At 45.8% G+C, this 16,245-nt stretch overlaps 2 protein-coding genes across 2 annotated transcripts; both read right to left on the bottom strand.

Moving 5' to 3' along the window:
* Nucleotides 1-4,501: 4,501 nt before the first annotated feature.
* Nucleotides 4,502-5,435, bottom strand: LOC117835674 (dirigent protein 21). Its single transcript, XM_034715020.2, has one exon. The coding sequence runs from the start codon at nucleotides 5,146-5,148 to the stop codon at nucleotides 4,630-4,632; it is 519 nt and encodes a 172-aa protein (XP_034570911.1). The 5' UTR covers nucleotides 5,149-5,435; the 3' UTR covers nucleotides 4,502-4,629.
* A 7,996-nt stretch (nucleotides 5,436-13,431) lies between these two features.
* LOC117835673 (uncharacterized) lies at nucleotides 13,432-15,434 on the bottom strand. Its single transcript, XM_034715019.1, has 2 exons — nucleotides 15,392-15,434; nucleotides 13,432-14,279 (listed from the first exon to the last, which is right to left on the bottom strand). Exons 1-2 carry the CDS (start codon nucleotides 15,432-15,434, stop codon nucleotides 13,432-13,434), a joined length of 891 nt encoding a protein of 296 aa, XP_034570910.1.
* Nucleotides 15,435-16,245: the final 811 nt, after the last annotated feature.

Below are 16,245 nucleotides of genomic sequence, written 5' to 3'. Positions count from 1 at the left end.
CGGGCTGGAGCCCCCCCAGCCTAGGCCCCTTTGTTGATTTAACTGAAGACCAATCTGGGCGTAGGTTTGATATGTCGATCTGCAGATGCTGCTGATCCTATAATTTGCCTGCTTAATCCCGCCTCGGAAGCACTAGTGCCCTTCTTTGCTTGCCGGAGAGCACTGCCTAGTCCTTTTGGATCATCTGGAAAGCACCGTCTTGTTCTTATCGGGGCGAATCTGACGAGTCAGCTTGTATACTGTTTTTTCAGCATCTCATCGTCCATCGACATTGGCATAAAATATGATAATGCAAGTCGTTCTCACCAGCAATATACTCTTCATCGATGAAGCAAGATAGATGCTAAAGGTAGTGATGATCAGATCAGCAATGCCTTCAAGTGAGGGAAAGAGAGCCTGAGCCTTGAGGCGAATCTCTTGGCCCCTTTAAGTCCTTCGGTGCATGCTTTGATCTTCTCTGCAACGTCCTTTTCCTTGATATGGCATCATCCTTGTTGCGCCCCATATACAACCCAAAAGAAAATAAAACCTGAAATCATGAACAGCACTGCCAATGTCAGATAAAAAAACTTAACCATATCCAGGATATAGTAAGAAATATTACTTTGAGAACTCAAACGTACACCAGTAGTGCCATAGGCTATCTCACCAAATTGTGAGCGTACAACAAATTGCAACATTAAAAGCTTGTTTACCAGGTTCATAACATCCCTAGCAGTTAGCACGCCACATGCATCCAAGTGCACATAAACAGACTTTTGTTCTAAATACAAGTATACAACCATCCCAAGCATTGTCACACAAATCCCTAGCGTGCAATAGGGATACTTCACCGACAACTCACATAGCCCCTTAACACACTACACTAAATAATCAACTTTCTAACATATGAAGGGTTCAGCGATTTGCAGATATACATTCCTAGTAAAAGAAGTAAAGCCACCCATGCATATGATTGGAATGGTAACTGCAGAGAAAATACAACATAACCCCTAGCATTGAGAGGACAGCGCGCTTCATTGATAATTGAAACAAACCCAAGAGATAAAAAAGGATATAACTGATTGAAGATACATAAACCTAGAATAAATATTGGGCACATATGTTAGCACTCGCAGATGACATGACATACAAATTAGTTTATAATGAACACTGCAATACTGAGCCTATATTACAATGTAGCTAGTTGGGTGGCTGGGCTCGCTATATCATAGCATGAGGGAGCCTAATTGCATATATAAAATTGTTCAGAAAGAGATAAGGAGTAATGGTGATGGGTGGGATCCCCCCACACCCAGCAGTAGCCTTGATTACATGCAACATGTGTTACATACATAGCAACTGCCTCAAGGAAACTACTCCATGCGTATCTTTGGCAAAGGATTTTCCATCAAAATTTGCTATACACAAAAACTAGCAAGTGCAAATATAATAAGTGGATTTCGTTTAAGAGAGGCATATCAGGATCCATATATATATGGCAAGCATTTAACTTACTGCCAATATTTTAAAGGGCATCCTACTTGGATCTAGACCTGAGCAAATGCGGCCCGGCCTGTGGCCTTTATTGGGCTGGGCGTGGCGCGTATTTTGCTGGCATGAAAAAAATCTGGTGAGCCAAGACCGGCCCGATTATTTATTTATTTATTTATTTTCCAACTAAAAAAGACCGGGTGGCCCAGCCCAGTCCAAAAAGCCCGAAAAGGCTGACCCGAAAGTTGTTCGTGGGCGGGCTTGGTCATGTTTTTTTCCCCGAAATATTCCGGTCTTTTTGCCGGCCTGGCCCGCATTTTGCTCAGGTCTACTTGGATCCCAGTCTTCTTGCCAATGCAACACTTCACCATATAAGTGAGGACTACTAAAATGTATCGACAATTTTGGCCGGCACGACTAATGCAAAAGAAGCTTGCATCACAACTCACATCGAACTGCCCTAGCCAAGGTCAGCATTCTCACACTCCACCGTTCCCCCTCCTTATCTCCCCTCCTCCCATGCGTACACTATTCATTTGAGAGAGGCTAGCCAGGCTTGTCTCCCTCAGAATCGACGAGCAGCTGACAAGCGCGCACCTAACCGATCTTTGCTGTTGGTATGAAACACACTCTGAATTATTCGTGTCAGCCTGTTCCAAGCTTTTTGTACTCATGAATCTAACACAGTTCATTTTGTGGCTCCAGCAAGTTTCTTGGCATTTATTGACACCATGACTTCCCAAGATTGAGATCTTATTCCCCACTTTCTCTAGTACGCCTTCTCTGATTGAGCAACACATAGTAGTACCACATGCAAGATGATAGCACACATTAACATTTAGTCACACACCACAATAAAATCACACACAAACACATGAGCAGTTGAGCAATAAACATTTAGCATCACACACACGCGCGCGCGCCCACGCATGCACACAGCACGTGCTGCATGGCTCGAAGCGGTGACATAAGCATTTGAGCACTTAGTATCACACATAATCTTACCAGTAGTTTTTGTAGCTCAATTCTGATATTGCGAGACTACATTGCATTGCAGCGATGGTAAGACGGAGTACAACCCCCGCCCGCGTGTGGTCATTGTCGCGGGTGAGGCCGTTGCCAAGGGGCAGAGGTCTGGCGGGACGATATTTGGCCATAGCCAGTGTTGAGGGGGGGCACGATTGTGGGCTGCTGACACGGGGTGAGGCCAGGCGGGGTGTGGCAGAGTTTGGACGGTGGAACCGCGCTTGTTGAGCCACCATGCATGGTGGAAGCTGGACGGTGCGCACTGGACGAGGCAGGGATGCCAGTGCTGAGGCAAGGCCATGGCTGTTGGGCCTCCATGTGTGGTAGCGGGGAGGAGTAGGGCGCGCTAGGCTACCATTTGCAAGGCGGGCCCATAGGTCCACCAGCACGGGAAGAGGAAAGGTTCGCTGGCGCAGAGCAAGGCATGAAGGTGGGGGTGGTTGCCGGTTTGGGAGAGGTTCAGAAAGATGAAAGAGTGCCTGCATTGTGAGGATTGTTGACGCTCATTATTGACATACTTTTACCCCTATTTATATTCAATAATGACATGAATTTAATACCTAAACTATTGATCACATCTAATAAACGAGTCATTTTCACTTGTGCTTTGTATTTCGGAGGATATTCTATTTTTGCAAGAAATTGGACCTAAAAGCATATTTTTAGATAAAGCCTTGAATGAGCAATGAACTAGACGAAGACGAAGACCAGTGGGCCCAGAAAGGGCCCAGGCCGATTAGCCGATAGGGGCTCAGGCCGATCGGACTGGGGCTCCTTGGTCCCACCTCAAGCTCGTTTTTGGCAAGTAATCCTCCAAGAAGACTTAGGGACTAAGTTTGTGAAGATATGGTAAGGATCACTTCAGGATCAAAGAGGAATCAGAGAAGATCAAGTGAAGATTTGGAAAGTTATTGAAGATCAATCTCATCTCGATACTATCGACATGATAGGCCCACATACAAGTGAAAAGAAGACTCCAGAGCATCGAGGGAGACTTGGAGACGAAGCAGGAAGCGAGGGGCCAAAAAGAAGGCCCAGGCTGATCGGCCTAGGGGTTTCCTTTGCCCCCTCCCCTTCTAATTTTTTCCACGCGCTCTTTGAACTATAAATATGCCGAAAATCCACGTAGTTGAACCTCTGCCGGTGTGATCACCCTGCGAGGAAGGTCACGCTGGAGTTCTGGAGCTAGGAGTCATCACGATCAAGGTAGGATCCCGGTGGTGATCTTGTGATGTACAATCATTCATGGTGAAGTAATATATTTGTTCATGTTTTTAGCGATCTAAGTATTTCCTTTGATGGTTTTATGCTTTATCGAGTTTACTTGCTTTTCAATCTATGAATCGATGATAGATTGCTTAGGGTGTTCTTGTGGTCGTGATGATCAGATTTGCATGCCTGATCTACCGATGAGTTTGGCACGTTCTCTTGATCGTGCTCTTAACCTGCTCGCTGATAGAGGTGATCGTCATAGGATCATATCTGTGTTGCTTTGTTATCCATGCTCAGAATTACAACATATGCATAGTCTAGGTTGCTTTAGATTGGTTACCTCTACTCTATCAGATATCTGTCTGTATATGCTTAGTAGATTGGATCTGAATCTCTCATAAACACCAAGTTAATACTAACAATGCTAGTTGAAATAGATCTTGTGTTATAAGTTCCACGGATTAATAAACCTTGGGAGAATACTCCGAGCTAATATGTATGCTTGCGGTTCGCAATTGGCGTGCTAACAGCTGTCAACAAGTACCCATTTCCATGTGTCCAAACCATCTCCATGCACAATTGCCACGTCAATGCGACCTCATCATAATGAGGCTAAAAACACCGGTTTTACCGAGTTTAAGGTGGCTTGGTATCTGATTTTAGATTCGAGGGAGAAAAATAGACTTTTGTGACGATTGAGGGAGGTAAATGGACTTTTTCCGCTTTGGACCGGCAATTCGGTAGTGGACTGCTGGCCGTGCCGTAGGTAGGTAGTGTACTTGTGATCACGTCAGAAATTAATTAATTCACACTCTCAAGTCTCAACTGTTATTTACAATACTACATTCCCCGATATTTTTTTTAAAAAACATTGCTATCAAGTCGGGAACGCATTGAAGGTAGCTAGCTAGAGCTAATTCATCCACTGATCTTGACGTAGAGATCCATCTCGAAGACGACGGTGCCGGGCGTCGGGTTCCCGAACTTAGTCATGAGGCTGTACCCCCTCGCCCGCCGGAACCTCCCCGTGCCGCCCACCACGCCGCGCTCCACCACGGCCTTGCCGTCGGCACCGAGGTCGACGCGGCCGTCCACCACCAGCGTGCTGCCGCCGTAGTCCCCTTCCGTGAACGCGAGGCTCAGGATGGTGCACGACGCCGCGGGGTTTCCCAGGTCGGCCTGCACGAGGAACCCCTGCGCGCGGCCGAGGTACTGCGACGCCGGCTCCGGCCCGTCGCGGAGCTCGTCGTCGATCGCGCCGATGCTGCCGAACGAGGAGGAGTTGCTGCCCACGAGCGGCGGGGAGCCCGCGACGGTCTCGTGGATGTAGAGGTGGAGGTGGGTCATGCCATCGTCCGCGGCCGCCACGACCACGACTGTGATGGCCGTGGCGAGCAAGGCCAGGAAATGGAGGGTCCTCGGTGTTGCCGTGGACATGGCGTGTATCAGAAAATTTGTTGGATTGCAAACTGTTCATAGAATCATAGGGTCAAGCGAGGTTCTATATGGACACTTGGACAGACACTAGAACACTAGAGAGCGACACAAAGGATAGCCATGGAGTTGCAAGGTACCAGAAAGTCAGTAGAGGAGCAGGTTTGGCTTGGCGATGGGATTTTGTGTGCGACAGGAAGTGCTAGAAACTGATTGTTAGTCGTTGGAGAATATTTTTGTCATCTTTACCAACCGTGCGAGGTCAACAACTGCCACCACTATCTAGCTAGGTCTTGTGGTCCTACGCACACCTGCTGCTGCACCTACTGCATCCGACAAAGGTACCGTGTGTGCTGAGCTGAAAAACTATTGTATTCTGTCGTTGGCTCGCTCTTAAATTTACATAAATGTTAATAATGGAAATAAAATCCAGGCATTCATAAGATTATTAAACACTTGATGATCAGTTTGAAGCAAGCAAATCATCAAAAGTTCAGCATTTGTTGCCCCGAGATTTGCATCGACAGGTTGCATTTCACTCGACTGTTTCTCGGACCTGCTCAAGAACTTATTTGGAAAGAGAAGATGGCTCTAGCCTCTAGCTCATTCCTTCGGATTAACATGAACATCTTTGTGTGTAGTAGAACCATCTGGTGCCTGAATTCTATTTTCTCACCACTGTCATCCTTAAACCATGCTATTCATGTTCACGTGTCTTATCTCATTAAGCCTTTTCCTCACAGCAACCTCTAGCTTTTCCAACAAAATAGCCCGCATATAATCTAGATCAAAGGAACTCTTTATCCTTATGCGCAGGTCTCTTAAGTGGGTTGATTCCAAATATGATGTGGAGGATGGCCTCTATACTAGATGTTTCAAGTTCCAACAACACAATATTGCTCAACATATTTATTTGCATTTCTTTTTAGAGGATTTCCACCACCAATGTTCAAATCACCAACCACATGCATCCACATGCTTAATTGCTTGAGTTTTGTTTCTGTTGCTATAAACGGCTGAAACTATCCAGCGCAGAGAAGATTGAAATTTGAATATTCTCTGTAGAATTCATACTGCACGTAGCATTTGAAAATGCATCATCCTCTGTTGATTGAATTGGAGACCCAGCTAGGCGGTAAAGGGGTGTGAGCGGAGAGGTTGGCTCTGTTAAACTGTAGATGCTGCTGATCCTTGCATTTGCTTGCTTAACAAAGTTGGGGAACCACTGATTGCATTTGCTTGGTTCAGGTATCTCATGTTGCAATATCCTTTGGTCATATAATGCACTTCTTTGTTTGTTGGATATATATATAGCACCGTCCAGGCCTTTTGGATCATCTAGAAAGCACCATTAAATAACGTAGCTAATCTGGATGGCTGCGTCCACAATATCATAGTGTGTGTGTGTGTGTGTGTGTGTGTGTGTGAGTAAGGCATGCGTAATAGCGCATATGTAAAAAAAAAATTGTAGGCTCGGTATGGTTGAACTGGGGAGTCACTTGCCTTGCTTTCCCCTATTGTTTTTTGATTGGGGCTTGAGTAAAGCAGTAGCTTTCTAACTTCCTTGAGAATTCATATCTTCTGCACAAATACAAACAAGCACAAGTAAACACCACATAGAATTAGAGCAGTGAACAAAAAACAATCATCAATTTGACAATTTTAAGGCACATCGATCTTATTGTTGGATCACATTTTCAGATCAAACAGAATACTGTCCCTGAACTTTCACCGATGAGACTCCCCAGACATGACCTAGCTTATCTCACTGGCAAGTCGGCAACAATATTTAAGTTCTACTTGTAAATCGAAACTTGAACTTGTGCAACTGCACTGAGCCCACATTAGAAAATTGGCAGTTAATTAATGCTTGTTGGCAGATATGGACTCTTATACTACCTTACATATTTAAAGAAAGACATTTATTTGTGCATAGTAAATCTTTAGTGATATCAATACAGGTATACATGTTTGGAAAGCATGTGACCCACATAAGCACAGCACGGCTTGGTAGCACGTGCCATGCTTATACCGGCACGTTAAACAACGTTCATCCCAATGCCAGTCCGCTAAACCCCATCGGCCTGTCCCGGCATCCTAACTCCGCATATAAAACATGTCTAGTCGGCTTCTCCCAACCCTAGCTGCCCCTCATTTTCACCCTCCGGCCTACCCCAGTAGTTGCCGGCCGCCGCTTGTCGCCCACCACTCCATCCCCACCTTCACTAGCCACCACCCCTCCCTTTCCCTCTAGGCATCCACCGCGCGACTGTAAGAGCATGAGCGAGCCTTGGAGCTCGGAGACCAGTGGTGAGTTGCCGAGCCCAGGCATAGAAGCTGTGGGTGCAGGGTAGACCTGAGACTTTTTGGCTTGCTGGGATTTGGTCCGCCCACACGGTTGCTATGGGACCGGCCTTGGGCAGTGAAAATTAAGCCCGAAAAAATTTCGTGCTAGTACGAGCCCATCCAGACAATTTATTTAATTTATTTTTCAAATTTTCAATTAAAAAAGAATGGGAAACCTGTGTCCAGCTCGAGACCGGCTTGAAAAATTGGCCCGGTGACGTCCATGGACGGTTGTGGGCAAAAAATTTTGGCCCGAAATGAACCATGATTTTTTTGGACCGGCCCGGCCAGAAAAATGCTCAGGTCTAGTGCAGGGAGATGGACTAGAATTCCGATTTTGTGCTTGGAGTACTCGAGCCTCCAACGCTCGATGCGGGTGCTCCTTCCAATAAGCTTCCTTACATAGAACCTTATTGTGCACATGCCCCACTTCCGATGGCAAAGATGATTTGTCCCCGCGCGCCAATGTGCTTCCTGGCGCGTGACAGTAGCAGCGAGCGGCTGGGGTGTGTGTGTGTGGGTGGGGGGGTGGGGGGGGGGGAAGGGGGTGTCCACGCCCACGAGCGACTACTGGTGCCCCGTGCAGACTACAGCGCTATGCTCACCCGCCTGTATCCTATATTTTTTCTTTCTCTTTCTCATTTTGTCGCTTTCAATTATTTATTTAATACTATTTGTACTCAAGTAAATATCATTATGCATATAAATTATATGCATAAGTTGCTTGACAAGATTCATGTAAAAGTTATGACGACTAACATTACATGTATAAATTGTGTATATCATGTGTGTTTCAAATTTTATCACGGAAGTTGTTATTAGGAAAAGATTATGCGCATGAATCGGGTGTATAAGTTACAACTTTCTAAAAATAAAAATGCAAAGTTACCCTTTTAGAAATTGTATGCATAAGTTTTGCATGCATCAAAGTTGTGCTAAAATCTCAAAAAAAATTGATAGTAAAAAATTATGCATCGAAGTTATGTGTACAAGTTATAACTTTTCAAAAATAGAAAATTGCAGGAATTAAAATTTTCCAAAAATGAAATCGATGGCTAGATGGCTCCCTGGCGTGCGCTGGTTAGCAAGCCCCACTTTTGATTAATAATAACTAGGCATGGTCCGAACCAGCCAAATATTTTCCTTCCCCTTTTCCTTTTTTCTCATATTTCCCAACAAAGTATTTTTAGGATAACTTATTTGTGTGTATTAGATTATATATTTTAAACTTTTATATAAAAATAAGGTGATCTATTTGTTCAAAACTTATTTGAACGAGTTAGAATTTAGAAAGCGGAACCGGTGCCCATTGCCCACCGGGGCAGAAGCCCATCGCCTTGAGACAACAGATGCGTGGACAAGGCTATGGTGCCCACTGTCCAATGAGAGAGGCTGGTCATAGGGACGTGTGGACAAGGCTATGGTGCCCTACCCGCTGCCCAATGAGAGAGGTTGCTCCTAGGTGGGATTCTGCGGAAGCTGAGGCAAGGATTATTATATTCAAATTAAAAAAGGATTCTACACAAACACAAAACAGGGAGTGGGGGAGAGCTCCACGTAACCCCCTCATCGTCTCCCTCGAGGCAACGGGAGGGGCTCCACACCAGCCACCAAACCACATCCCGCCCATGCAAATCGACAGCCGCCACCGCTGGCCGGTGGACGTTCGCCCTTTCCCTCCCTTCCGTTTCCTCTTCCTCCTTTATGCTCCCGGTGCACAGCTATGGGAACGGCCATGCCAGTGGCTGTCCGATGACGCTCGTCCTCGGGTCGCCAAATCCGGGGTTCCCATGTATGGATCTTCTTAGTGGTGGCATGGCTGGGCTGGGGTGCACTGTGACCATTTGTGCCAACCCTTTCTTCCTCCTCTCTTAGATCTGGGTGTCCATTCATGGAATTGGTGTCTACTCAACTCTATCCTACCAACCATTGTCAGATCCGACCACATGTGGCCCAGCTCCGGCCTCTTTCTTGCTGAGCAGCTTGCGCTTGGAGTGCTGCATGGTGCCTAATGTGGCCGGTGCAGTGACCATTGGCGCGTGTGCCTTTCGCGGGTGCAGTTCGGTGCACCACTGCCTCTAGGATGGGCGAGACTCCCAATCACTCATGGAGTCAATTTGAGCTCAAGTAGTCGGTGGAGGTGCAATGGTTGCCATGGCTATTGCGTTCTCTATGGCGCTTTTTAGTGGCGACTTGGATGCAGCAACAGCTCCTGTGTAGCGAAAGGTCCATGCTCGTTGCGTGGGGTGACCAGCCTTCGCATGGCTCGCCTCAAACGCAGCCCCTATTCTGTGCAACGAAAGCTCTGTGCTCGGCGCGTGGGAGGCATCTCACCTTCGCACGATCATCATGGTGTTCATCATCATCTGCATCCAGCCTCACTCGCGATCTCCATGTTATTGGGAGATTTGGGTGTCTTCTTCGTGCTCTTGTTCCTGCAGGTTGACAACTTGTTTTCCTGTTGTTGGCAGCTTCTGTGGTCTGGTGAGACCACTGCTGGTGCCTCTGCTTTGTTGTCGTGCTCCTTGTTGATGGTGTCATCAAATCAAATGCCGGGATGACTCTCTCTCTCTCTCTCTCTCTCTCTCCATGATTGTCAACATTCCCCCTTCTTGGGTTCCTCCCCTTGAAGGGCGTCAGATGGTGGCAAGTGGAGCCCGGATGCGCTGTGAACGGTGTTGCCTTCAGCTTCAAGGGAGATCATCATTATTTCCAGCAACCTCTGGTCCCCCTCCTTGGGCGGTCCCTTCATCCTTTGTAGATTCCTCCCCTCGTTAGATGTTGGAAGGGTGACAACAGTGCGGCACATGGATGATGGATGATTGGAAATGCATTGGCCTAAGCTTCTCAGAGTGTGTGTGTGGGGTGGGGGGGGGAGGGGATGGCTCAGAAGCAATCGTCAGCTGTTTGGCAAAATGGTTGCAAGTAGGCTCGCTTCTTCAGGATGGAGTCTTGTTTATCATGATCTCCCTCTTGCTGTTCTTTTCTTCTGCGCCGTTTGTTTGGGTTTCTGGTCGCCCTCTTGTGTCATAGTCTTTGTTGTGCTGCACTTGCCGCTGTTTATCTTATAGCAAAAACCTTGTGTATTATATAATTGTTCAGGTTGGCTTTTTGCCCGCCGTAATTCCTTAAAAAAGGATTTAGTTAGATCTATGGCCGGTGTAGAGAAGATATATGCAACACATGTGAGATTTCATGCTTATTGTTTATTTTTTTCAATAGCTTGGGTTTTGTTGGAAGTTTGAAAAGATTCAAATTTCTAGTGGACTTTTAAATGAGCATAAAAATTGGGATATTATGCATGAATCTCAACTACCAGATGATAGGAAATGCCCTTGCTGACCATGGCATGAGCGACATCATTCCCAGCGTGCTGCTCGTCCTGGTGGCTCTTGGAGCTGAGGAGAGTAAAATATAGTCCCTCCGTCCCAAATTGTAGGTCATTTTGACTTTTCTAAGTCCATAGTTTTTGTTATGCACCTAAACATATAGTGTAGGTCTAGATGTATAATAATATTTATGAACTAGAAAAGCCAAAACGACCTGCAATTTTGACTAGTTGAGACTGAAGCTGCAGGACAGGTTTAGTACATGGCTGAACTCGTTGGTAGGGAAACTGACGTTGCACAAGCTGTGGGCGAGGGCCTTGATGCTGTCCTAGGTGATTGTCATGCCACTTGATTGAGGTTCCGGTATTCAGCCTCTCTCTAATCAATTTGGTGGAGTTGGTTGTTGAGCGTGAGTCCCTCCACTATGCCAAAAATGATTTATACTTGGCACTTGGCTTTTTTAGAACTAGCAGGCCTCTTGCTGCCCAGCAGCACAAGACTCCGGGGTCTGGTCCTTTTATTACCATACCACCAGCGCAGATAAGCTTCAAATTTTGTAGAAAAATGACGCTAAGGAACCATGTTCCATTTTACCTCAAATCATGAAAGTACATAAAAGATTCACATGTTTATTAGGTATAATTATCACTTTATTAAAACTTTTGGTGAAAACAAAATTTAATATTATGTAAAAAAATGTTCTAAAAATTCTATAAACTAGCATGGAATCATTTTATGAGCACAAAAACTTAATGTAATAATTTTAATACATTTCAGAAGAATTAGACTATATATTGTTTACAAATGGATACATTAGTGTTTTGATATAACTAAAGGCAAATTTTGAAGCTTGTGAAGTAACTTGCCAAAAACATTTATCTTATATATCCCAATATAATTTTTACATGTAATAGACTATGTGTGTGTATTATCGTGTAGGAGTTTCAAGAATTTTCGAAGAAATTTACTAATTACACTCAAGTATTTGATATTTAATAAAAGATGAAAATTATTTGTGCTGATGAGTGGTTAAGGTCTCCCGCACAAACTACCAGCCAGCACATATCATTTCAATATACAGATTTGCTATTTATATGTTGACTGATTTTTAAGAGAAATTTGTTAAATTTTTTATGTTGCAGATAATGTCGTAAACATTATTATGTTATGTTTAAAATTGTTTCCTAACTTTATAGGAGGGAATATAAATTTTTTCTTATATTCCAAATGCTAATTTATGATGTTTCAAACACTATTCTTGCATGTTACATAATACTTCATGTTCCAGCCATATGAAACATGCAATGGAGGATATAACACCTGCAACATCACAGAACAACATCCGCAACACTATAAAGTTTGACATATTTTATTCTAAACATCTATCAACATTTAAATAGATATTTCCATCAATATATGGCGCTAGGGACAACCGAAATTTGTGGCTGCCCCCTCTCTCTATGGCCACACGTATCCGACAACAGCCAGCGGAAAGCGGCAGACGCTGAGAGCGAGCTCCGTTGGGCAGCGCACTATAGGCGCGTTTGGTTGGTAACCAACGCGTGCCACAACTTGCCGCGCCGCAAATACGACGTGCTGCAGTGTCCTCTGGCTGGCGCTCCGCGCAGCTTAGGCGCACAGCATGAACGCCATGGCTGGCTAGTTCAATTTGGGCGCAGCACGCCGAAAGTGGGGCGAACGTTTCGTCCGCCGCACCATAAGCGCCGCCGCTAGCTGTTGGGGCGGGCGCATGTAGGCAGCGGCCAAAAAGGCCCTAGTGTGCGGCGTGCGGGTGGGCGAGCTCGGGCCAGCGCGGGCGGGCGGCAAGTGGCACAGGGGAGCCATGCACAGGCGAAAGACTAGGTTAGTCACTAACAGTTAGGCCTGACGGCTCAAGTTACTGACTCAAAGTTAACTGCACTTTGATTACTGCATGCCTTCCACACCACATATATATCACCTCTCTGGTTAAAGCCTTCAGGAGTCAGGACAGGAGCGGACAACAAAGCTAGGTATTGTGATTAGGCTCTATTTATTAGCTCGCAAGTTGCTACGACAATCCACAAGCTAAAACAAACCGGGCCTAAGAAAAATAGCATAGTAACCGTTCCTATATTTCTTCGGCACTTATTAATGAGCAGGTGTTGTGTCGTATTTAGTTATATTGCAAACGTTAAAATACACACGTGAAAAAAATAGGAGGGAATTCTCAACATAGATTAGCAGTTCCATTATCTCGGAGGCAATTAAGTTTTAAGTCTACTGAGATGAAAACAGATATCAAATTAACGCAGATCCTAATGAACACTTTAATTAAAAGCTATCGCTGAGAAACTACAGTACAGCATATTGCATCATATATCCATTTAAAGTCACATAAAAGTTTAATACTGGAATAAAATACACGCGTTCACATGCATGATTATAGTCCGATGTTTCTATAACCTGCTGAAGAACTTTGGAAAGCGAAGCTGGGTCTAGCCCATGTTGTTCCCGTACATGTTTCTTATCTCATTGAGCCTTCTTACCACAGCAATCTTTCCTTTCTCTAACAAAATAGCTTGTACCTGTTTCATCTGCATCGAACAAACTCTCTACGTGTCTTGGGTGGTTATGCGGAGGATGATGAACCAACTGCAGGATCTTCAGCCATAGTTTTCTTCATCTTCTTAGTAGTTCCAACAGATGTCGTCTTTGCACGCTCAGTTGCTGGAATCACTATCTCTGTTGCTAGGAACGCCTGATTGCATCCAGCGCAGCGGAGGTTGAGATTCAGATATTGCCTGTAGTACTCGTATTGCATGTAGCATCTGTTGCAGGAAGTCCAGAATGTAACAAGGTCCTTTCCTGGTGATTGAACTGGCGCCCGCTTATGGTGTGTGGGCTGAGGCTGAACCTGCCGGACTGTACATGCTGCTGCTCCTGCCATTTGGTTGGTTGATCCTGCAGTAGAAGCAGCAGCATTATTGGCTGCAAAATTGTAGAACTTTCTGGCAACACCTGGAGAAGCACTAGTTTTTCTTGGCTGGGGCGTCAGGTGTGGCAATATCTTTTGGTCATACTGTGCTCTTCTTTGTTTGTCAGATAGCACTTTATAGGCCTCTTGGACCAAATGGAAAGCACCATCAGCACCAACTGACTTGTTCTTATCCGGGTGGGTCTGAAGAAGCATCTCCCTATACTGTTTTTTCAGCGCCTGATCATCCACGGACATTGGCACAGATAGGATAGAATACCAATCCTTCTCACCAGCAATCTTCACCATCGAAGCAAGGTATATACTGAAGGTAGTGATCATCTGAGTAATGCCTTCAAGTGTGGGAAAGAGAGCCTGAGCCTTGAGGGCAAATCTCTTGGCCCCTTCAAAGTCCATTGATGCATACTTCTTTTCAGCAATATCCTTTGCTCTGACAGCCTCATCCTTGTTGCATTCCATGTCCAACCCAAAGAAATAAATACCTGAAATCATAAAAAGCACTGCCAATGTCAGATTCAAAAACTTACTAATCGTTATTCAGAATATAGAAGGAAATATAACAGTATGAACTTAAACAAACCAGTAATCCCATAGGTTACCTGACCAAATTCTGAAGTTTACAACCAATTGCAGAAACAAAAGCTTGTTAAAAAATACAAGATTCACAGGTATAAATATATAATAATGCACTGGCATCAAACACAGCACTAGTTATTATCGCATTCTGGACCACTCCATCAAATTATAATGGAATAGTTAGGAATCCGTTAGAAATACAAGCGTGCCCAACATGCATGGGAACTGTAGTTACCATCCCTGGCTGTTAGCATGCATGCCACATGCATCAAAGTGCAAATAAACAGACTTTTGTTCTAAATACAACCATCCCAAAGCATTCTCACACAAATCTAACGTGCAACAGGGAGACTTAGCATCACGAAGAACTGATATAGCCGTTTAAAACACTAAATAATTAAATAATCTACTTTCCAATGTATGAAGGGTTCAATAAATTTTACAGATATATACAGAATCCTAGTTAAAAAAAAGCCACCCATGCATGCAATGATAACTGTAGAGAAAATACAACACAACACATTAACAGCTAAGCACCTAGCATCTGGACGGCTTAACTTCATTGACAATTGAAACAAACATCATGCAACCCCCATAGAGAAAAATGTATATATTGACGATACATAAACCCAGCATTAATATTTGACACATATGTTATGTTAGTACTCACAGATGACATGGCATATCTCTACTACTTAAAACAAGTGAAAAGGGGATTTTTTTTCATACGTCTCCTTCCACTCCGCTCCGTGGCCCTCGCTCCAGACGATTTGCGCCGTCCGCTCCACGGATCCCTCCTCCACCGTCCGCCCCTATGCGGTTTCTTCCGAAGAAAATAGATCGCAAGCCCTCCGATCCCTCCTCCTGCCCTCCATTGTCCGCTTCCTCCTCCTGCGATCCCTCGGCTCCTGCCGCCTCTCCTTCCCCACCACCCCCGCAGCCCCACCCCTGCCGCCTCCCCTTCTCCACCCAAACCCTAATGTGGGTCCTCCTCCTCCCCGATGTACACCGCTCGCACCTTTGTCCTCCATCCTCTCCACATTCATCTCCGCTCCATCCATGGAGTCGCTTGCCATCCTCCACATCAGGCCCGCCGCTCTCCCTCCTCATGCGAGGCTACGCCTTCGCGCCGGCGCGCCGCGGCAGAGGAAACCCTCGCCTCCGACGCACACCATGGTGGAGACTCGCCGAAGCTCTGCCACCGCGGCCGCCGAGAAGCGCCCGTCCCTATCGCCATCCTCCTCATCCGTGCCTCCCCCGAAGAGGCCCAAGGTGAGCATGCCAGCCCACTGTGGATTGAAGAATCCCACGTCGCCGCCTCTCGATTTGACCCGCCGGCTAACCGATCTGAACCGTGACCCTAACCAGGCGGAGGACCCGGCGTTGCCGACGGCGTCCGGGCCCAGGAGGGCCGAGGAGGATTCTACGGCTGCGGCCCTGACGAGGAGCGCCGGTTCGGCGGGGGTAGCAGCACAGAAAGGGGTGGTCTTTGCGGGCGTTTCGGGTGCTAGGGTTTGGTGCGATGGGTTTGGAATCAAGCTCATGGGGTTTTGATGCTTTGGTGCAGATCAAGGATCGGATAAGCCAGCTGCTGTGGCGGCCGAGAGTTCGAAGAGGAGGAAGGAGCTAGAGCAACAGAAGCCTGCGGTGCCATGGGCGAAGCTGCTATCCCAGTGAGGGTTATCCGCCGTGGTCTATGTTTCCTTCAGTCATCTTTTCTAGACCTACTTCTTCAGTCATATGAAGTTGTTGCAATGTTGGATTATATTATATTCTTTGTTCTCATTGAATTGTGTCTATGTCAAAATGTTTGATGCAGGGGCTGGAGCTCATCCCGTCGGAGAATTTCACGTTGGTGTCAGTGATGCCGGC

This window comes from Setaria viridis, chromosome 9, assembly GCF_005286985.2.
Source record: "Setaria viridis chromosome 9, Setaria_viridis_v4.0, whole genome shotgun sequence".
Lineage (NCBI taxonomy): Eukaryota > Viridiplantae > Streptophyta > Magnoliopsida > Poales > Poaceae > Setaria > Setaria viridis.
This window is presented reverse-complemented; position numbering and strand designations above follow the sequence as displayed.